This window comes from Balaenoptera ricei, chromosome 15, assembly GCF_028023285.1.
Source record: "Balaenoptera ricei isolate mBalRic1 chromosome 15, mBalRic1.hap2, whole genome shotgun sequence".
Lineage (NCBI taxonomy): Eukaryota > Metazoa > Chordata > Mammalia > Artiodactyla > Balaenopteridae > Balaenoptera > Balaenoptera ricei.
Genome location: NC_082653.1, coordinates 25,630,081 through 25,653,534, shown reverse-complemented (window position 1 = coordinate 25,653,534; position 23,454 = coordinate 25,630,081). Strand labels below are relative to the sequence as shown.

The window sequence follows — 23,454 nt, the reverse complement described above, 5'->3', positions numbered from 1 at the left end:
GGAAGACAGATACTACTGCCCCATTTTATGATGAGGAAACTTGAGACCTAAAGGGCATGAGCTTACCTAGCGGATGAGAAAGCTATTATTCAGGCTCGGTGAGGCCAAAGCCAGGGGTTCTTCAAAGCCCTGCCCTGCCCAAAGTATTCAAGTACACAACCTCCCAGGTAGAAGCAGGTGCCCTCCTTCCCACAATCCTTCCTGTCCTGCTGCAGCAGAGAGGAGTGAAGAGCAGAATTCCCAATGTGAAATCCAGGAAGAGATACAGGCCTTCTGTATCTATTAATACCCACTTGAAAACAGCAAAGGCCTGATAGATAGAGCCTCTTGGCCCCAAGCCCGACAGATCCTGATAAGGCTGTTCTCAACAGTTCTCAGGCTGGTAGGCTTCCAAAAAATCCACAGTTACTGGGCAGCCACTTCCACTGATGATCTCCTTTCAACCTGATACTCTCATAAGTGAAGCTTGTTTATCCACATGGTGCAGGATGGAGGCTCAGAGAGGGGCACTTGCAACTCAAGGTCACACAGTAGAATAACAGTCTCCCACTGTAAAACCCAGGGCCTGCCCTTCATACCCACCACCCTCTGTAAATACCCCAGAACCAGGCTCAGGGCTGTCAAGATTATAATGTGTGGTTTCCAAAACGGATTATGGTGGATAGTGGCTTAATTAATAGGTGCTCACCCCCATCACCACCATCACCAACTCCTTACTCCAGAGGAGTCCAAAGGAGTGGAAGCTCCTGGGCCCACAATCCTCCACCTGAAGACATCTTTCCAAGAGGCAGGATGGTAGAGTGATAGCATGGGCTTCTAAATCAGGTGGATGTAAACCGGAATCCGAGTCTGTGTGACCTTGGGCAAGTCAATTCACTTCCTCTGAGCCTCACTCATTCAATCCACAGATATTTACTGAGCACTTACTATGTGTCAGATATTGTGCCAGGTGCTAGGGAGACAGTTGGAAGCAAAACACTCATCTCTGACACCTGGAGCTCACAGTCCAGTGGGAAAGTCAGAATTATTTCTATGTATCTGCACAATATGCTCATTAAGAAGTTTGACAAACGACACAAATAATTCAAAGCTATTTATTCCACATACACCACCTCCCCTAAACGTACATTCATAGCTTAAAAAAAAAATCTCCAAACATGAACATCCCGTTATAAGGAGAAATGATTCTGTCGTGACTTAATTTTATTAAGGGGCACAGAAGCATCCATTGTTGAGTTCTGGCAGAAGGAGGTGGGGAGTTTTATGTCTGCAACGTTACATTCATCTTGAATGATCCCTTGTCACTACACTGAATTGTTTGACTGACGGTTTACCGTCCCTGGAGTAAACCGTCACTGTGCCAGTTCTGGCTGTGTCTGTCACTGTGCCAGTTCTGGCTGTGTCTGAGCACAGGCCTCTTACCCATTCGGGAGGCCGTCTAACATGGGAGCAAGCCTTGGGAGTCAGGCAGACCCCAACCATGTGGCTTGGCCAGATGGGTAAGTGATTTACCCCACTGAAGACCTTTGCTTGCCTCATCCATGGAACAAGGGGCAAAGGCTCCTTGACAGAATGAGAAACAAGACAAGCAGAGTTTGCAAACTGGCCCACAGGTATGATTTAATTTACCCAGATTATTTTTTTCCTGAATTATGAATTAGTTTAAAAAAATTTTAATTGGGAAATGCTATATAAAAATTCAAATATCTGGCCTTAACAAAAACCCAGTAATATCTGGCAATACCACGCAGGCCATCAGGGTGCTGAGCAGTTGCTGTCCCCCATTTAGCCAGAGCCTTGACCCTCCAGGCCACAAGCGTCCCTGCCTGGCTTGCCTCACTCGGTGACCTTACTTGCCCTGCCATTCTGGGTACCTGGGTTTGCAATCCCTGATGCCTGTGCCTGGAACAGAGTAAGCAGCCAATAAATGTTAACTACTATTAGTGACATCATTACAGCAGCAGCACAGCTCCTCTGCTTTGTGGGTAGCTAAAGAGAAGATATGGACGTGGCAGAGTAGGGAAAGTGGGTGTTCACAGGGCTTAGTGCCAGCCAGCAGCTGCCTGGCTGTGTGGCCTTGGCCAAGTCCTCGGCCATTAGCTGGTCCATATGTTCAGTGGGGGTGGGCCAGAAGGTCCAAGGTCAATGGAAGTGGATAGGCCTCTGGTTGATAGGCGAGCCTCCTTTCCCTCGAGCCCCCATTATTCCATGAGCTCACGCTCTGGGGACCCCTCTCCTCTCCAAGGCTCGCCCAGTGCCTCTTCCCTTCTCTCCATCACTCCAGCCTCTGCGGAGAGATTATGCTTTTCCAAGGAGAGGGGAGAAAACCAGACACGGTGGCTATGCCTGCCCTGACCGGCGTGGAAGTGAGGGGGTGGGGAGCCCTTAGAGCACAGGGGCTCTGTTTTTTCATCTGTAAAATGGGGATGGTAATAATAATGATAACAGTGTTTACCTGATAGGGTTGTTGGGACATTAACTGAGTTATTACAGTGCTTAGGGCAGTAGCTGGCACATAGAGAGCCCTCAATAAATGTCAGCTGTTACTAAGAATGAAAGATGAATCACTGGAGCAGCTTGCCTACATCTCCTCCCGATTTTTCCAAAAGAGAAAAGAAAAAAATTCTTGTTAGGCTGCAGAACAGGAGAGTTTTCAAGCAGCAATCCCTGCACTGCCTCCCAAACTCTATTAGGTTCAAAGGCAAGAAGGAAAGTACATTTGGAGGGCAATGAAGTGGGTAGATGAGACAATCCCATATTCCACTGATCCTCAGACTTTTTTTTTTAATTAGTTAATTTTTAAATTTTTTTGGCTGCACCATGCAGCATTCAGGAATCTTAGTTCCCCGACCAGGGATCGAACCCGTGCCCCCTGCAATGGAAGCACAGAGTCTTAACCACTGGACCGCCAGGGAAGTCCCCTCTCTGACTTTTTTTTTCATATTTAACATCTCTGAAATTGAAGGGCATCACACAATCAGTGGCATGTCCATTTTTAGTCGGCAGCTCTTTTCTTTCTTAGGGGCTCAAGATAACACTGTGCCTCATCTTGGATGGCGTCTTAGAAGTCAGGAGATAAGGTGAATGAAGAGCGCAGGGCCGGGCCTGCCCCGTCAGAGGCCCTCATTGTTCTCATCACCTCCAGCCTCACCAGCACATTTGAGGCTGGCCATGGTGGAGTGAGCCGCTTTTCTTTCTTTTTCTCGTTTTCTCTCTGACACCTGCTGACCTGCATTTGGCCTCCGGGGTGACAGGCACATGGCAAATGCGGTCAGGGAGGGGAGTAGGGAGAGCTCAGGATGAGAAGAGAAAGGCTTTTTATCATATATTAAGATATTCAGAGAGCAGGAGCCAGAGATATTCTCTCTCCCTTTTTTTTTTTTTTTTTTTTAAAACAACAACAAAAAAAATCCCTGCTGGAAGCCAGAGTTATGTATGTGCCAAACAGGCCAGGAAACCCAGCAGGCCTCCTGGAGCTGGCGATGAACCGAAACAGGGGCATTGTGTCCAGGCCACTGGCTGGCTGAGGGGCATTGTTAGGGCCTGGGCCTGTCTGGGAAGAGGGGGGCAGAGGGGGCAGGGGGACTGTGTTCCCATGACTCCCTGGGGAGTAACAACAATCGGGACCAGCTGGGAAGCTCGCATGCCAGGGGCCCGGTGGGCGGGTGGCCGACCCCAGAGGGGCAGTGGAGGGCCGCAGGGGGCTGCGGAGGCGAGGGGGGGCAAGGTCAGGGCCTGTTTCTCAGCTGGGTGGGGGTCATTTGCTATACCCCTCTCTCTCATCCCCCCACCCAAAAGCCCTGGGCCACTGAGGTGCTCTCCAAATGACACCCCAGATGTGCCCACTTCTCTCCACCCCGCGGCCCCCCCCAAACCTGGTCCAGGCTGCCATGCTCTCTCACCAGGACCACTGCCTGGCTTCCTCACTGGATCCTTGCTGGCAGCCTGGCCCCCTACATTCTGTTCTCCACACACAGCTCAAAGGATCTTTCCGAAATGTAAATCATATCACATCACTCTCCTGCTTAAACCTGCTCAAAGGCTGCCTGTCACACTTAGAAGAAAACCCAAAGCCCTCACTCTGACCCACGAAGCCTGCCTGATGGGCCCAACCAGCCTCCGGGACTCCATCTCCAACACTCCAGTGAGCCCCCGCCTGGCACTCTGTCCCAGCCACGCAGACCTCCTGCCAGGCCCTGGGATGCTGTCAGCTGTTCCCCTCTCAGGGCCTGTGCACTTGGCAGATCCTCTGCAGGGTACACCTTTCCTCTACATCTTTGCATGGCTCTCTCCTCATCATTTGGGTCTCAGAGCAAACAGCACCTCCTCAGAGAGGCCTTCCCTGGAAAACAGACCCTGCCGTTCTCCTCCCAAGTCACTCTATTACAGTGCCTGTACTACTGACTTCCTGGCATCTACCACTCTGAAATGACCACATCTGTATATTCATTTGTCAGTCTTCCCTCCCTGGACGGTAAGCCCCACGTGAGCAGGAACTGGCTTCTTTCATTGCTAAATCCTAGCCTCCCTGGACTTCCCTGGTGGCGCCGTGGTTAAGAATCCGCCTGCCAATACAGGGGACACGGGCTTGATCCCTGGTCCAGGAAAATCCCACATGCTGCGGAGTAACTAAGCCTGTGCACCGCAACTACTGAGCCCGCATGCTGCAACAAATGAAGTTCGTGCGCCTAGAGCCCGTGCTCCGCAACAAGAGAAGCCACCGTAATGAGAAGCTCGTGCACCATAACAAAGAGTAGCCCCCGCTCGCCACAACTAGAGAAAGCCCGCGTGCAGCCAAAAATCAATCAATCCGTCCTAGCCTCCAATATCACCAGGTACCTAGTACCTAGCAAGAACTCACCCAATATTAGCTATTATTTTTACTATTCCTGTGCTCAGGGCTTGGTAAACAATGTCAGCTGCCACAGGGGCAGGCTGGGAGGGTCACTCTCAAGCAGGCGTTCTGAATCTGTGATCCATGAACCCAAGTTCCATGAACTTGGACAGGAAAAAAAATTACACCTATATTTTCACTAGTCTCTAATTGAAATGTAACATTTCCTTCAATTTTAAATGTAGGCAACAAACCAGAGGCCAATTAGCAGCAACCTGGGACTTTACCTCCAAGAGAAATCACAGCTTCCATATCATTATGTGATTTCCATATCACAGCTGCCGCAGGGATCTTGAGATACTATTTATGCTTATTGCACCTGTGAAATCTTGGTAGTTTTCGACCTGCCACTAGATCTTGTTATCTAATGTGTTAAAAAAGAACACACATTACAAGGGACTTCCCTGGTGGTCCAGTGGGTAAGACTCTGTGTTCCCAATTCCGGGGGCCCGGGTTCGATCCCTGGTCTGGGAACTAGATCCCACATGCTGCAACTAAGAGTCTGCATGGCACAACTAAAGACCCTGCATGCTGCAACTAAGACCTGGTGCAGCCAAAGTAAGTAATAAATAAATATTTAAAAATATTTAGAAAAAGAACATACATTATTAAATCACAAATTTAAAAAATATTTTGATAATTATTTCAATATTCAATATAATTGTTGTCTTTTGTAATCCTATTTTATTTTATGGGTTTTAAAAACACCATTCTTGAGAAGGGTCCATAGGCTTCACCAGATGCCAAAAGGGTTCATGACCCACATAAAAAAGACACCCTAAAAAGGAGTGTCTTAAAAGAGTTGAGGGCTTCCCTGGTGGCGCAGTGGTTAAGAATCCGCCTGCCAGTGCAGGGAACACGGATTCGAGCCCTGGTCCGGGAAGATCCCACATGTCGCGGAGCAACTAAGCCCGTGCACCACAACTACTGACCCCACGTGCCACAACTACTGAGCCTGCGCTCTAGAGCCCGTGAGCCATAACTACTGAGCCCGCATGCCTAGAGCCCGTGCTCCGCAACAAGAAAAGCCACTGCAGTGAGAAGCCCGCGCACACAATGAAGAGCAGCCCCCGCTCGCCGCAACTAGAGAAAGCCCACGCGCAGCAACAAAGACCCAACGCAGCCAAAAATAAATAAAATAAATAAATTTATAAAAAAAAAAAGAGTTGATGTGGGGAATTTCCTGGTGGTCCAGTGGTTAGGACTCCTCGCTTCCACTGCCAGGGGCCCAGGTTCGATCTCTGGTCAGGGAACTAAGATCCTGCAAGCCGCGTGGCGTGGCCAAAAAAAAGAGCTGACGTGGTCTGACCTTGATCCCTCTCTTAGCTGATGTCCAGCCCACGAGGAGAGGCTGAAGGGGGAGCCCAGAAAAGCAGGGGGAGCAAGGTTTCTGACAGAGACCCCACGACCTGCATTTCAGTGCGGCCTGGCCCCGTCTTATTTATGAAATCATGAGCACACAGGCCTGTAACAGAAAGCAGGGCACCCTCTCTAAAAGCAGTAGTCAGAAGACAGCCCAGCTTTCCCTCTGTCCTCCAGCTGGACCCCTGCAGCCTCCAGCTCCCAAGGGTGAGTCCTGTAGGAGGCCTCTGGTTAAAGTTAACACCCTCTCACCCAAAATGCTTTTCAAGGCTGAAAGAAGACACCCCACATCCCTATGAATCTGGAACAAGACAAGGGGAGGAAAAAACGTAACATTTCTTTTTATAAAAACCCTCTAACTTGTCACAGAAAGCAACCCATCTGAAGTCACAGACTGTTGGCTCCAGGAGGTGGGGCACTGGTTTAGGAGGGTGTCAGGTTTAAAGACTGATTCTCATAAACACAAAACACACTCAAGGGAGTGGGAGAAGCGAACAATGTGGACAGAAACGCCATCTCCAGGATCCTTTCTGGAGCCTGCGAAGTGGAAGGCGGGAGCCGCGAGCATCACAGGAGGCGGATTCTTGGCGCCTCGGCCTGTGAATCATCGCTCTCACATGGGTTCCCTGAATGACCTCTGATTTGGGAGTGGAGCAGCAGAAGGGCCCCAAATTCACTTCGATGTTGTGCTTCCCCTTTCACTTGGAGTTCTGTGGACCTGAGTGTTGGGCATCATCTACGACAAGGCTCGGGACACCTAGGGTGGTTCATGCTGATCTGCCCAAGATATTTGGGGACTGGAGGGTGGAGCTGTGGGGGGCGGGAATTGGCTCAAAGGACTCACTTTTTTTTTTTTTAATGATACTAACATTGACTTTTTTCTTTTTTGGGCCACGCGGCTTGCAGGATCTTAGTTCCCCGACCAGGGATTGAACCCATGCCCTTGGCAGTGAAAGCACAGAGTCCTAACCACTGGACCGCCAGGGAAGTCCAGGACTCACTTTCATGTCAGATTATTGATCAAAGAGAAACCAAACATGCAGAGGACAAGGAGGAAATGTCAAAGGGTTCCTGAGATGACAGTGCAATGTACAAGTTTCTTATAAGACAGAGATGGGTGGTTGTGCAGAGAATGTCTCACGAAGGCTGCACTAGAAAGTGCTGACAGGTGGCACCCCTGGCTGGGGTGGAGGCAGGTAGGTGGAGCTGGGGTGCAGGGGGAACTTGATTCTTCCCTGTTACACACTTTTTGTACCACTTAAGTTTTGCACTATGTGTATGCATTATTGAATAAAAAATTTTGTTTACAGCTTTGCATTGTCAAGAGACCTCATAGGAATGTAGCAGGTGCTTAATAAATACGTTAAAACACTGTGCTGTTTCAGGAACTAGCATTTATGGAGCATGTACTGTGTGCCAAGAGCTCTCCGGCAATCCCCATTTTCCAGGTCTTGCAGAAATGGAGGCTTGGCTAGGAGGGAGCTGAGTGGGGACTCCTCCTAGGAGCCCGGGCTCTGCGCCTGCACAAGGACCACACCGCCTCCCCCCTGGAGTGAGCAGTTGGAGGCACCAGATGCTTTGGCAGGATCCAGAGAGATGCCATCTGTGAGGGGAACCTATTCTTACAGAGCAGAGACAGTGGGTAGTGGAGCTGGCCAACCCCCAGCGGCAGTGGGGGGATGTCAGGAGGGCAGGCAGCCAAGGCTTTTACCTTCAGCTGAGGGTGGGGTAGGACAGGCTAAAAAAGCAGGGTGTCTGCAGTCCTCAGGGCCATGCTTTCTTTTACATTTGGTTGATATGTTGGAAATAACAGCAAACCTTTATCGAGTGCTTACTTCATATGCTATCATATCATTTAATCCTCCAGACCACCCTATGAGGTGTGCGCTATTAGAATGCCTATTTTACAGATGACAAAACGGAGGCCCAGAATGGTTAAGTCACTTGCAAGGGACCAGCGAGGCTGGAACTGAGCCCAGACACTCTGGTTCCAAAGCTTATGTCCTTAACCACCACTTGTGCTGTCTCTCAACTCACTGCACCAGAGGCCAGTTTTAGTTTGGGTTCCCCTAATCGCAGACCCCAAGACAAGGATTTGAGTGCAAGTGGTTTCTGTGGGAAGTGGTTCAAAGCGCTGGTAGGGGCATGAGGAAGGGAGACAAGGAGGAAGTGTCATCACACAAGTGACCACTGTGGGCAGCCAGAGCTCAAGTCTTGCTGGGGTATTCTGGGAGCCAGTGTGGAGCAGGCACCTCAGTTATCCCACCCAGTGATAACTGGGTGAGGGGTGCAGGAGTGGGGGTAGTCATCAGTCACTGGTGGAGGGCTGCTCCCAGGATATGTTAATCCTCTAGCACTGCAGGTTTGCTGTAGGCTGGCAAAGCAGGTGCCAAGAGCAAGTGAGGAGCCCTCAGGCAGAAAGACTCAGGGTGGCAGTTGGGTGGCTTGTGTGCACTGAAGTGGTAAGTTAGGCAGGATATGGGTGGGGCACCGCAGCATCTGCGACAAAGCCCACTTGCTGATGGCCACCCTTTCCCCTCCCCATACATAACCTTGGGATCTCATTCAGCCTCCACGGAGTGAACTAGAGAAACTTCAAGATCCCCTCCTCCAGGCCTTCAGTACAACACTGTGCCTGAGAACACGCAGTTAGAATCAGACCGAATCCCACCTCGATGACCTAACAGCTCTGTGACTTAGTTTCTTCCTTTGTCACATGGGCTACTGGTTGGCCCCATATCATTCCCTACCACCTTGTTATGCAAGGTGTAGCTCAGAACAGCAGCAGCAGGAATCATCCAGGAGCCTGTGAGAAATACAGAAATCTCAGGCCCCACCCCGACCCCACTGAATCAGAATCTGCATTTTAATAAGGTCAGTGACTCATGTGGATATTTCTACTAGTGATTTTCTTTTTTCTTTTTTTAAAATTAATTAATTAATTTTTGGCTGCGTTGGGTCTTCATTGCTGCACGAGGGCCTTCTCTAGTTGCGGTGCGTGGACTTCTCATGGCGGTGGCTTCTCTTGTTGCGGAGCAGGGGCTCTAGGCACGTGGGCTTCAGTAGTTGTGGCGCCTGGGCTCGGTAGCTGTGGCTCACGGGCTCTAGAGCACAGGCTCAGTAGTTGTGGTGCACGGGCTTAGCTGCTCTGCTGCATGTGGGATCTTCCTGGACCAGGGCTCGAACCTGTGTCCCCTGCATTGGCAGGCGGATTCTTAACCACTGAGCCACCAGGGAAGTCCGTAATTTTCAAAATATAAAAAGAGATTAAAGTATGCCTATTCAAATTGGTTGTCCATGGACCAAATCTCCTGGAGACCTGTTTGATCTGTCCAGCTTGGTGGTTTTCAAAAATCAGTCTGGCACACGAGTCTCCAGTTCCCCACGTCCCTGTCACTCCCAAATGCATAGCACCCAGAACATTATCATTTATGCCACTTGCCAGGCCCCTATAGGCATTTGAGTTTGCACCCCTATAACTAGCTAACATTTGCATAGCATAGTTTAGGTTTCTAAATTTAAAGTAAGGCACTGAAAAAAACATGAGCTTTGAAATCACATAGATCTGGGTTCAAACCCTGGTTTGGCTGTCATACTATTAGTTGTATTACCTTGGGCAAGTTACTTCTCTTCTCTGATTCTCAGTTTCCACATCTGTGAAATGGAGATCCAAATACATACCTGCAAGGTCTTTGAATGGATTAAAAATAATTAGTGCAAAGCACCCAAGAGGAAGTAGGAGCTCACTACATGGATGTAATTAGTAGAAGCAGCCGCTGTAGTTACACAAGTCCAATGTGGACACCAGGTATTACTATGATTATCCTCATTTTACTAGAAACTGAGCCTCTGAGAAGAACCTTCCCCAAGGTTACACAGTGGTGGAGTGGGGACTCAAACCCACGTCTTCTAGCTCTATATCTGCACTGTCCACTAGAATTTTCTGCGAGGGTATACTATATCTGTGCTATCCAAAACAGTAGCCAGTAGCCACATGTGGCTACTAATAAGCACTTGAAATGCGGCTGTTTGAAATTGAGAAATGCTGTAAGTGTAAAACACACACCTGATTTTGATGACTTACTACAAGAAAAAAGAATGTAAAATATCTCAGTAACTTTTATATTTATTACATGTTAAAATGATAATATTTTAGAAATACTGGGTTAAAAGATATGATTAAGGTTTATCTCACCTGCTTCTTTCCTCCCCACTTTTTTTTTTTTTGGCCACACCCCACGACTTGTGGGATCTTAGTTCCCCAACCAGGGATTGAACCCGTGCCCTCGGCAGTGAAAGCTCGGAGTCCTAACCACTGGACCGCCAGGGAATTTCCTCCACTTTTTAAAAAATGTGGCTACTAAAAAAATTTCAATCACGTCTATGACTCACATCGTGTTTCTATTGGACAGTGGAAACGCTAGAGCTTCTCCAGTAGAATACCTAAGACGAGGAACTGAATATTTTCTAAAAACGCATTTGCAACCCACTGCCCACCAGCCAGGAGCCCTCTGTTCCAGAAGAACGGTCGGAAAACATACCCACCAGAAAGAGACTTCAGGGCCCTCCTCTGAGTGCGATGACCTCTGAGGCTCAGGGTGGGGTGTGACTTTCCCTGGTCTCACAGAGTCAGCGGCACAGCTGTCACCGCGCCCAAGGCTCCTCAGCCTGATCTGGCGGCTCATTCCACCATTCAAGAGTACCTAATGGGGTCTGAAAATCAGTGCTTTCACTTCGGCAAATGGAACCCTGGGCTAATAAAAGAGTCTGAGACCCCGGGTCTTGAAAAGGCCGGATCCCCTGGGATGATTCGCACCCCGGGTCTTGAAAAGGCTGGATCCCCTGGGATGATTCGCTGATGGAGCCAATCTCGAGCTGAGCCCGCCGGAGGTGACTTGGGTGCGGGAGCCTCCATGAGCACCTTGGGGCCTAGTTACTCGGAGGGGCGCCTCTTGCTGTAGATGAGGAAGTCCGAGAGGTCATGCCACACGTTGCTGTCCTCGTACAGGTAGGTCATGGAGGACTGCAGAGAGGGCTGCAGCGTGGGCCGGTGGTACTCGAAGAGCCACAGGACCAGCCCCCACAGTAGCCCGGTGAACAACGGGAACGGGTCCCACCTGGGCTCAGGGATGTAGCCCTTCCCCACGCCCAGGCGGCACAGGGCAAACAGGAGGCGTGACATCAGGTACATATTGATCTGAGGGAGGGAATGACAGGGAGGTGGGGGTTACAGGTGGGCCCAGCCACCGGGAACCTTCTGCCACCCTGGGGCGCCACCTGCGCGCCGGGTGACTTGAAACAGTTACGTAGCAGGCATTTCAATGTGACAGTTGATGGCTTTAATTTATTATTCTTTTTCATTAAAAAATCTGAAAAATGAATATATTTCCATGGCTCGAAACTAAAAGGTAGCTCGACAACAAAAAACGCAATCCATAAAAGAAAAAAATTAATAAACTGGATTTCATCAAAACTCAGAATTTTTCCACTGTGAAAGCCCATGTGAAGAGGTAGAAAAGAAAAGCTTGACTGGGAGAAAATATTTACAAACACATATCTGACAAAAACTAGTATCTGGAATATATTTTTAGAAACTCTCAAAGCTCAACAGTGAAGAAACAATCCAGTTAGAAAATGGACAAAAGACACAAACAGTTATTTCACTGAAGAGGTTACACAGAAGGAAAATAGGCACATGTAAAAAGGTTCAACTTCACTAGGCATCAGGGACATGCAAATTAAAACCACAATGAGATAGCACTATACACCTATCAAAATGTCTAAAATTTGAAATGTAATAAACCACATGCCAGCTAGGATGTGAAGAAACTGGATCACGCATATATTCCTGATAGGAATGTAAAACAGTACAATCACTCTGGAAATGCTTCAGCAGTTTCTTATGAAACTAAGTATGTATGTACCATATGACCCAGCAATTGCACTCTTGGGTGTTTACCCCAGAAGTGAAAACTTATGCTCACCAAAAACATGTACAAGAATGTTCTGAGTAGCTGCATGCCTAATAGCCAAAGACTGGAAACAACCCAGATGTTCTTCAACAGGTATATCCATACCATGGAACACTACTCGGCAATGAAAAGGAATGAACAGCTAATACATACAATAACTTGGATGAATTGCCAGGAAATGATGCTGAGTGAAAAAAGCCAATCCTCAAAGGTTACATACAATGACTCCATTTATATAACATCTTTTTAAATTGAAGTATAGTTGATTTACAATGTTGTGTTTGTTTCAGGTGTACAGCAAAGTGATTCAGCTATACACACACACATATACATATATATGTATATATATTCTTTTTCAGATTCTTTTCCATTAAAGGTCATTACAAGATATTGAATAGAGTTCCCTGTGCTATACAGTAGGTCCTTGTTGTTTATCTACTTTATACACAGTAGTGTGTATCTGTTAATCCCAAACTCCTAATTTATGCCTCCTCCACCCCTTCCCCTTTGGCAACCATAAGTTTGTTTTCTATGTCTCTGAGTCTGTTTCTGTTTTGTAAATAAGTTCATTTGTATCATTTTTTTAGATTCCACATGTAAGCGACATCATATGGTATTTGCCTTTCTCTGTCTGACTTATTTCACTTAGTATGATAATCTCTAGGTCCATCCATTTTGCTGCAAATGGCATTATTTCGTTCTTTTTTATGGTTGAGTAATATTCCATTGTATGTATATATACCACATCTTCTTTATCCATTCATCTGTCAACAGACATTTAGGTTGCTTCCATGTCTTACAAACAGTACTGCTATGAACACTGGGGTGAATGTATCTTTTCAAATTAGAGTTTTCGTCTTTTCCAGATATACACCCAGGAGTGGGATTGCTGGATCATATGGTAATTCTATTTTTAGTTTTTTAAGGAAACTCCATACTGTTCTCCATAGTGGCTGCACCAATTTACATTCCCACCAACAGTGTAGGAAGGTTCCCTTCTCTCCACACCCTCTCCAGCATTTGTTATTTGTAGACTTTTTGATGATGGCCATTCTGACTGGTGTGAAGTGATACCTCACTATAGTTTTGATTTGCATTTCTCTAATAATTAGCGATGTGGAGCATCTTTTCATGTGCCTGTTGGCCATCCGTATGTCTTCTCTGGAGAAATGTCTATCATATAACATTTTTGAAATGACAACATTTTTGAAATGGAGGTCAGAGCAGCTGTTGCCAGGGGTCAGGGAAAGGAGGGGAGAGGGAAGGAGATGGGTGTGTCCAGGATTCCTAGACTTTGGAAGTTCACAGACAAGTGAAATTTCTATCAAAAAAACAAAATTGGGGAAACTTTCCCCAAATACAAAACGCTCATATCCTTAGATTCCACAGTTCCATGTCTAGGAACTTACGGACAGACTAACATAAGTACAGGAAGATGTCTGAACAAAGATGTAGACTGCAGTGTGTGTGTGTGATGGCCAAAGGTTAAGAGCCCCTAAATGTCCATCCAGAGGAGACTGTGAAATCAAGGCTGGTCCATCCCATCAGCCGAGGGCTCTACTGATGTTATAAAGGATAAGGGACTGACAAGAGAGGCCTCCAAGATACACTGACTGTTACATGAAAAAAAACGTAGTATGATCTCAATTGGTGGAAAACTCCTACTATGTACACTGACACAAGCACAGACAAGTTCTGAAAGGCTACACAATACACAGTTAAAGTGATTGTCTATATGTGTATGTATAACTGATACACTTTGCTGTGCAGCAGAAACTAACACAACATTGTAAATCAACTATACTCCAATAAAAATTAATTTTAAAAAAGTGACTATCTCTGGACAGTGGCTGGACAGTTGGTGGGGGACAGGAACTTTCTTTCCAGTTTATTTTCTAATTTTATCATGATGTATCCTAAGCACCCAGAAATGTGCCAGGCACATAGGGGGTGCTTAGTTTGCATTATTTAAAATGTGAAAATAAAATATTATTTTTATAATTTAAGAAATTTGAGGGAGGCAAATTGGAAAGACTGCCAACTTTCGTATTGCCCAAGAAGGATGCTAAAACAGGAGCAGCAGCAACGATTAGCATTCAGTTTCATCACCTCATTAAAAAACAGAACTTTAACCCAGAAAAAAGGGCAAGTTACAGAACCAGAGACAATTCTTTGAATGTATTAAGTTTTGTTTTATGAAAATCTTACTCCAGGGTCATGTTTTTTTCTCACTTCACTGCAGAGTGGTGTTTTGTGTTTTTGTTTTCTTTTGTTTTGTTTTTTCAAATCTTTGCCCCAGAGAGCTGCACACACATTGATTTTGGAAATCATGGAATTCCAACAAGGCACCTGGTTAACAGAGCGGGAAACTGAGGGGGAAGTGACCTTCCCAAGGTCACACAGGGACTGGTGAACCACAGACCCTCGGACATGGAAGGGAACCAAGAGCTTGTCTTCTTTGACTCCCATCCCCAACTCTATACCTGAATCCTGTCCCATGCTCCACCTCCACCCCTCTCCCCAACCCACATCCAGCAGAGGGCCTTTACCTGGCTGTTGATGTTATTGTTGTTTCCAAACACCAGGACGCCCCCAAGGAAGGCAGCCACGAATGAGTGCACCTGGTAGGTCTCGCCCTGGAGGTGGGACTGCAGGGCGCAGAGACCCTTGTAAGTGAACACAAAGCTGGCCAGGTTCCGGGAGTGAGTGTACGTGGCCTGCAGGATAGCCCACAGCTTCTCCCGGAGGCTGCACAAACACAGGGAGCCGCCATGAGTGCAGGCCCAGCCGCCCCCAGGGCACTCACCCACCTGGCACACAAAACTGACCCAGGCAAGGAGCTCATGGGCTGATGCTCATTCAACCCCAGGCCTCTAGGCTCCATCTCCTTGGGGCTGCTCCCTCACTCGATTCCGGCCTTGACTCCAAGCCACTTCCTCCGAGAGGTCTTCCCTGACCACTCTACATAAAAGAACGCCCATCGTATTCTGTTCCCTTACCCAACTTTTCTTTTCTTTCATAGCTCTTATCACCACCTGACATTTATATACTTGCTTATTATCTCCCACCACTCCCACCCCATCCCAATGGAAGCTACCAGAGAGTGGTGTCTACATCTGGCTTGTTCATCCTCAGCCCCCAGTACAAGGCCTGGCACATAGTAGGTGCTCAATAAATATTTTTTTTGGAGTGAATATGTGAAGAAATGAATGAGCGAGTGAGTATGTACTATGTGCTGGATCTGGGGATACAAGTCTGAGAAAAAAGAGATCTGCTTGCTGCCTTCATGAGGTTTATGATCTAATGGGAGAGGGAATTATGAAATGAATAAACACAACACAAAGGTCAAACTTTGACCTTGACAAGACATGATCCTGGGGTGTGAAGAATGAGGAGTCAGTGAGGTCAGGAGGGGAGAGGAGTTGCATCCCAGGGGGTGGATCAGCACGTGCAAAGGTCCCGAGGAGGGACAGAGAATGGGGAGTAAAGGAACAGAGAGAAACCATTAAGGCCTGAGCAGAAAATATGCGGGGCAAAAGCTGTGGGGGAGGGGCGGGGCTATGCTAAGTTTTGTCTTTATCCTGAGAGAAGCGAACATTTAAGTAGGACAGATGATTTGATTTATCTTTAAAAAATCACTAGGGGGCAGTGAGGAGAACCAGGGAGAGGAGCAGACTGTATTCTGGGAGATCAGTTCAGGGCAGGCAAACGCAAGGGCCCTCAAGGCTGGAGAAGGACCTTGAAGTGTGTCTTCTGGGACGTGTGGAAGTCTGCCAGGTGAGTGGAGAGAGCCAGGAGTCAGCTGGCTCTCACCCCATAGGAACATGGGCCCAGCACTGACAGTTCTAAGGCAAGCTGGATTTCCCACTTGTCAAGTGTTGGCACTAATCCTCCCTTCAAAATGTTTCTAGAATCTGAACACCTCTCACCTCCACTGCCACCGTCAAGGTCTGGGCCACCACAGTTACTCAACTGGATTATTGCCACAGCCTCCTACTTTACACCTACTTCTGCCCTTGACCCCTAGCAGCAAACTCTTCACTCTCTCACTATTAAAAGATAAGTCAAATAGTGGCATGTCCCTATACAAATTCTTAAAACAATTTCCTGTTTCCCTTAAAGGAAAAGCCAAACTCCTCTCTATGACCTAAAGCTGGACAGGATGGGCCTAGGTTACCCCTGTGACCTTCCTCTCTTTGTTTTCTCCCCTGCAATCCCTCTGCTGCAGCCTCCTCAAACTCACCAGGCATGATCCCACCTCAGGACCCTTGCACTGGCTGTTCCCTTGGCCTGAAACACTCTTTCCCTTGATACCCACTTGGCCAACTCTTCCATCTCCTTCAAGTCTTTACTTGAATGTCACTTTCTCACTGAGGCCTTCCCTATTTAGTTCTGCAGCCTGCCCCTCCTCCAGCACTCTGGATCCCCTTTCCCTCTTTCCCTGCTCTAATATTTCTTTCCCACAGCCCATACAATTTTCTAACATACCATATACTTTCCTTATTATGTTTATTTTCTGCTACTCCTTGCTAGAATGCAAGCTTTACAAGGGAAGTGATCATTCTCTGTTTTTTTTCACTGCTGTATCTCCAGCACCTAAAAACAGTGTCTGGGGGCTTCCCTGGTGGCGCAGTGGTTGAGAATCTGCCTGCCAATGCAGGGGACACGGGTTCCAGCCCTGGTCCGGGAAGATCCCACATGCTGCAGAGCAACTAAGCCCGTGCGCCACAACTACCAAACCTGTGCTCTAGAGACCGCGAGCCACAACTACTGAGCCAGCACGCCAAAACTACTGAAGCCTGGGCGTCCTAGAGCCCGCGCTCCGCCACAAGAGAAGCCACCGCAATGAGAAGCCTGTGCACTGCAACGAAGAGTAGCCCCTGCTTGCCACAGCTAGAGAAAGCCCACGTGCAGCAACGAAGATCCAGTGCAGCCAAAAATAAATAAATAAAATAAATAAATTTATTAAAAAATAATAATAATAATCTTTGAGTGTCTGGCACATGCTCAATAAATATTTACTGAATGAATGAATGAGTTCAATTTAAAAAAATGATTCGGAGGGCAAAAACTAAAACAAAAATAAATTTAAAAAAGGAAAAATACAGGGCTTCCCTGGTGACGCAGTGGTTAAGAATCCGCCTGCCAATGCAGGGGACACAGGTTCGAGCCCTGGTCCGGGAAGATCCCACATGCCGCGAAGCAACTAAGCCCGTGCGCCACAACTACTAAGCCTGTGCTCCAGAGTCCACGAGCCACAACTACTGAGCCCATGCGCTGCATCTACTGAAGCCCGCCCGCTCTAGAGCCCGTACCCTGCAACAAGAAAAGCCACTGTGATGAGAAGCCCGCGCGCTGCAATGAAGAGTAGCCCCCACTCGCCTCAACTAGAGAAAGCCCGTGCGCAGCAACGAAGACCCAACACAGCCAAAAATAATAAATAAATAAAAATGAATAAATAAATAAAAAGGAAAAATACATAAAGAAAAGATCTTACAGGGACTTCCCTGGTGGTCCAGTGGTTAGGATTCCGCGCTTCCACTGCAGGGGACGCAGGTTTGATCCCTGGCGGGGGAACTAAAATCCCGCATGCTGTGCAGCATGGCCCAAAAAAAAAAAAAAAAAAAACAGAAAAAATCTCGCAAGCTGGATTTGAGTAATAGGGTGTCCACGTGTGATTCTTTTTTTTTTTTTCGGTTGTACCAGGTCTTAGCGGTGGCAGGCGGGCTCCTTAGTTGCAGCATGTGTGCTCCTCAGTTGCGGTTCACGGGCTCCTTAGTTGTGGCCCATGGGTTACTTAGTTGCAGCTCACTGGCTCCTTAGTTGTGGTACATGTGCTCCTTAGTTACAGCCTGCAGCCTCCTTAGTTGTGTCATGCAAACTCTTAGTTGCGGCATGCACGTGGGATCTAGTTCCCTGACCAGAGACTGAACCTGCGTCCCCTGCATTGGAAGGCAGATTCTTAACCACTGAGCCACCAGGGAAGTCCCCCATGTGTGATTCTTATAAGCTCCAGATGAGGCTACATACATTAAAAACTAGACCACAAAGTGATTTCTGAGAAATTTCTTGAGGGAAGTTATGGGAGATCAGAGGAAGGCCAAGAAGTCTGAACAAGGGCAGAAGGTAGGTCATGAACAGTTTTCCTGAAAAAGAGATCCTCAGAGAACTGGTATGGGTTGCTAGGAAGGAAATAAAGGTGGGGTGGAAGAGGAAAGGGCATTCCTGGTGAGGGGTACTGCATGAGAAATGTAAGGAGGTAGAACCACATGTGGCACATGAATGAATGGCAGTGAGTCTTGGTGCCAAGGGCACCCCAGGGTGGACGTGGGGGAGTAGGGGGGATGCCCCTGAGGTCAGGCTGCAGAGGGCCTTGAAGGCCACACCTGGAAGCTGGGCTTCTCTGGAGGACAGTGAGGAGCCAGGGGAACTTTCGAGATGGGATAATAGAATCAGACTTGTACTTTAGGAGGTGGTGGTGCAGACAGGTTAGACCCAGCTAGGAAGCTACTGCAACAGTCCTGGCACTGAGGAGTGACCACATTCTCTCCCAGTTTGAAGGGTGTGCAGAGGGGATGGGTACCTGCCACTCCGGAAGAGAAAGGTCATGACCAGTGCGTGAGGGGCCCGGATTTTGACTCCATAGCTGTAGAAACAAAAGAAAACAGTTACTACAGCACCACTGAATCAGTTTCTTTCTGACTCCCTGTGCCCCCTCCCCATCCCTAATCCTGACATCATTTTGGGAGGGAAAATAATGCTAGCTTTCAAGTTAGATCTGGGTTCAAAGTGGGTAGTACAGGGACTTCCCTGGCAGTCCAGTGGTTAAGACTCCTCACTTCCAATGCAGGCAGTGCGGGTTCGATCCCTGGTGTGGGAACTAAGACCCCGCATGCCACGCGGTGTGGCCAAAATAAAAAAAACCAAACCAAAGTGGGTAGTACAAAGGAAATAATATTTGGTGCCAAAGCCCTGCCCTGTTTTGCTGTATACACTTGGATAAATCATTTAACATCTCTGAGCCTCCCTTCTCCCATCAGTTAAAAGTATTCTCCATTTCAGAGTTGCTTCTGGCAGTTAAGGACATAGCGCATGTAAAAGTTCCTAATTCAACCAATATTAGTGTCTCTGCCTTTCTTTTTCTTCTTTATTGGACTTCCCCTCGCCCCACCAAGTTCTCCTGCTGTCTGGCCCCAATCTTACCAGGCTACAAGGTCTAAAAATCTTTGGCAGCCTCCTTGAGACAACTGTCATGAGCCCCATATTGTTGTCATATGAGTATCTGTGAGGCTTGCTTGAAACAGCAGAAGACTGAGAGCAAACATGTGTCCATCCACAGAGGGCTACTGGGTAAACAAATAATGGACCCAGCAGTCAGTGGAATGAATACCACACAGCTGTACAAGAACGAGGTGGCTCTATATGTGCTCTATGCTTGGTTAGAGCAAGGTGTGTAAACTTCTCAAAAGTTCTAACTTTTTATGCCTTTTGTGAATATGCTATATAATTTTCAAAAAATAAGTCAAATAAAAAATATGATCAAGTGACAGCAGTGTTACTGTAGTGGTGGCCACACTGAATGGCTTATTTTCTCACTGCCTAGCTGTGGGCAGGGCCCTCATCCTGGCCCCAGCAAGCTCTCTGCCCTACCTCCTCAAAGTCATGTATCTTTCCCCTGAATAAAGAGACCCTCGGCCTCCTCCAGCTGGCCAGGGCTAAAAGGCTCCTTCCTTATACCACAGACACAAGCAGAACAATGCCCCCAACTCCCTACATCTGCTTGGCCCCCTACCCAAACTCCTCAAACTCAGGTGAGTTTACTACCACTCACAGGATCACTCTGCATCTTGAAAAATGGGATGCTCTGGATTAAAAAGGATTTAAACGATATGCAGGTACAGTGTGATATCCTGGAAGATCCTGGTCTAGACAAACTTGCTATAGAGGACATTTGGGGGACAACTGGAACAATTTGTCTATCAACTGGACAGCAGTCAACATTATAGGATTATGATTAATTTCTTAAATGTAATTACGATAATCTAGCCATATAGGAAAATGCTCTTATTTTCAGAGATGCACATTGATATATTTAGGAGTAGAGCATCAAAATGAGTTACATTTTACACAGTTCATACGTCTCAGTTCTCAGTCATCCAAGTCGGCCTCCCTGAATGGATGGCCTCTCTTGACAAACAGCACATTCTTTTCCACCTCCAGGCCTTTGTTCAAACCATTCCCTCTGCCTGAGATGCCCTTATCACCCACAGCAAATTCCAACTCAGCCTTCAAAATGGCACCATCACCTCCTCTGTAAAGCATTCCTGATCATCTGGTATTGTCATGGTAATTTAATCATCAGTCTCCCCACTTTGACTCCAGGTCCTTACAGATGGGCTTGGGCCCACTGATGTTATCTCAGGACCCACCCCACCCTGATCACACCAAAGCAAGACTGATATGATCTGGCCAGACCCAGGGGGAACCACCTTCTCCCTGACTCTGGGTGCCCATGGAAGCCAAGAGCCTGGCATTGAGATCAGGTATCCTTGGGTTTGAATCCTGGCTCTGACCCTGACTAAGTGACTTGACCATGAGCGATGAATCTTCCTCTCTGAGCCACAGTCTTCTCATCCAGAAAATGGGGACAATGGCAATTCCTACCTTGCACATTCATTCATTCAGTAAATATTTGAGAGCCTGCTGTGTACCAGGTACTAGGAATATAGCAAGGAACAAAATAGATTAAACTTTCTGTCCCCATTGTTGCAACAAAAATAGAAATGAGACTTTTCTTTTCTGATAGACAAGGAAAATAAAGTAACAATGAACAGCCTGGGGAAACAGCATAAACAGGCCTGAAAGAGTTAATCAATCCTAGTTTTATTTTAACTGTTACTAATCTGTAGTGTCTGTAACTAGATTTGTCCTTCACAAAGCTAACCTCTAACATTCTCTGACACTATGTGAGTTACATCCTGTACCTATCAGTCCCTAACTCTGTGTTAATTACACACTGCCCCTAACACTCTCTGATTCCCACATGTGAATTACATCCTGCACCTGGTATTTACACTCCCTGCACTCCCTTGTAGCAAATCAACCCTTGTAACCTCTGCATTTCAGAAAGAAGGTCGCAGGCCTACAACCCAGAGGCCAACAGACCCAATTACCAAACAGACTCAATTACCAGGCTGCCTGAGGCCAGCTGTGACTGTTTGGAAATAATGCAAGAAGAAGATAAATGCAAGACCTTAATTACTTTGAGCCTTATCACCTACCAGACCACGAGGCCCAGCTATATAACCTTGCCCTTATTCCCCAGAGAAGGGGGGCACAGTTCTTGAGGTGCTAGCTGGCTGTGTTTCCCCTTTGCCTGGCAAAGAATAAAGCTTCTTCTTTTCCTCCAAATCTCTGTCTGTTTCTGTTTGGCATTGGTGCACTGAGAGCCAAGATTTTTGGCATCACCATGAAGCTCACTTTCCAGTGAGAAAGACAATAGAAAAACAGGATACATAAGTGAACTACTTAGTGTCAGATGGTGGTAAATATTATGGAGAAAAATTCAGTAGGGAAGGAGGTGGGAAGTTCAGGGATGGCTTCATTGAGGAGGTGACAATCAGAGGCCTGAACAAGGTGAAGGAGTGAGCCAGTCAGACATCCATGTGAACAGAACAATAATTACAGCAGCCAACAGTTATATACATACCAGGCACTGTGCTAAGCATTTCACACATACTGACTCAAGCCTCTGACAGTATATAAGTACTATTATCAGCCCCATTTTATAGAAATTGAGGCTTAGAGAGGCTAAAAGACTTGCTCAAGATCACGCAGGTAAGGGGCACCAGGATTCAAACCAAGGTGGTCACATCCACACAACCATGCCATGCTGCCACTAAAATGCCAACTTCAAGAGCATGCAGATCTTCCGTTTGTTCTCTGATGCGTCCCCAGTTCTGGCACAGTAGGCTCTCAATAAATGATAGCTGTTATGCATGAAGTTTAAAGGAAGCTGAGCTCCCGTCCTGGCACCAGCCAGGGGAAATGACCCCAAGACCTCTTCTGCAGGTCTTCAATTTGCTCAGCAAATATTTGCAGCTTCATTTACATCACGACTGAGGCTTATCAGGAGTCCCCTGTGCCAGAAGGGACTTACAAAAGAGAATTGAGAAGCGGCATGAAAGCCCACGCGCAGCTTAATGGAGGGAGCACAGAGAGGCAGGGCCGCCGGCTGGCTAGAGGCCAGAGTCCAGCTTCCCATTAGACCCAAGGGCACACAGCGGCGAAAGAGGGGAAACTGGGCCCAAATGAAGGGAGACGGGCTGCATGGGAGGCAGTCAAGGCAAGAGGTCCAGGTTGCAAAGCACGGAAGACCCAGAAAGAGCGTAGTGGGAGCCCCGGCTCAGAAGGCGCTCGGAACCCAAAATCCAGCGCCCACTGCGCCGATATTGGACACCGAGAGACCTAGGGACACACTAGGGCTGCTCAGGGGCGCACAGCGCGGCGGCGCCGGCCCCAGAACCCGCTTCTCCGACCCCATCAGATCTGTCCTTCAGCCCCTGCCCCGCCCCACCGCCCGACTCACACAGCCCCGTTCCGGAAGCCCTTAAGCATGGACAACGCTGCGTGGTAGCGGCGCTTGCGCAACAGTGCGTTGATCGCAAGGAGCAGAGTCCGCAGCTGCGGCGGGGCGGCCATAGTGCGGGCGGCGCGCGGGTCGGCGGGCACCGAGCAGGACGGCCGCCCTGACTGCTCCGGGCTCCTCCTGCTCAACCCTCAGCGCCGGACAGTGCCGGGCAGCGCAGCCGCGTCTTTGCGCCCATAAGATGCGTCTGCTGTCACTCATACAAGGAGAGCCAATCATAGGACTCACTCATCTCACCAGGGGAATGGGACGCAAGCACACTCCCGAATAGCGGTCTGATTGGAAGAGAGGGAGAGCTTGTAATCAGTCACAGTGGGCTCCGCCCGATTCGACTTAAAGAAGGTTAGAAACATGCTCCTGGATTTGTCCAATCAGAAAGCACGTTTCTCTCGGGCTTGGAGAGAGGTGTGTCACCTGGGAGCTTGGAAGGAAGTTTCCTGAAAGAGGAGCTGCCCTCCCTAGAGTTGAGATGGTGGCACTGAGGGGAGCCAGGCCTTATCTTTACACATGACAGTTCTGATTGGTTAACATTGATCATAGCGATCTTCTCAGACCATAAATGCCTTGGCACCCTTTGG

General features: G+C 47.8%; 1 protein-coding gene across 2 annotated transcripts; it reads right to left on the bottom strand.

The window, feature by feature from the left end:
* Positions 1–1,080: 1,080 nt before the first annotated feature.
* Positions 1,081–23,157, bottom strand: PXMP4 (peroxisomal membrane protein 4). Of its 2 annotated transcripts, none has more exons than XM_059895826.1 (4): positions 23,114–23,157; positions 18,812–18,874; positions 14,778–14,976; positions 1,081–11,453 (listed from the first exon to the last, which is right to left on the bottom strand). In XM_059895826.1, the coding sequence occupies exons 2-4, from the start codon at positions 18,835–18,837 to the stop codon at positions 11,190–11,192; spliced, it is 489 nt and encodes a 162-aa protein (XP_059751809.1). In that variant the 5' UTR covers positions 18,838–18,874; positions 23,114–23,157; the 3' UTR covers positions 1,081–11,189. The 2 variants fall into 2 exon arrangements, with proteins under 2 accessions (XP_059751809.1, XP_059751808.1); XM_059895825.1 differs by lacking the exon at positions 23,114–23,157 and adding an exon at positions 22,817–23,018.
* Positions 23,158–23,454: the final 297 nt, after the last annotated feature.

Excerpts from the sequence above, each read along its gene's own strand:
- PXMP4 (XM_059895825.1), bottom strand. The coding sequence starts at position 22,929 with ATGGCCGCCCCGCCGCAGCTGCGGACTCTGCTCCTTGCGATCAACGCA. Across the intron at positions 14,977-18,811 it reads TTTCTCTTCCGGAGTGGCAG|CCTCCGGGAGAAGCTGTGGG; the intron begins GTACCCATCCCC and ends GTGTTTGTGCAG. Across the intron at positions 11,454-14,777 it reads ACAATAACATCAACAGCCAG|ATCAATATGTACCTGATGTC; the intron begins GTAAAGGCCCTC and ends TCCCTCCCTCAG.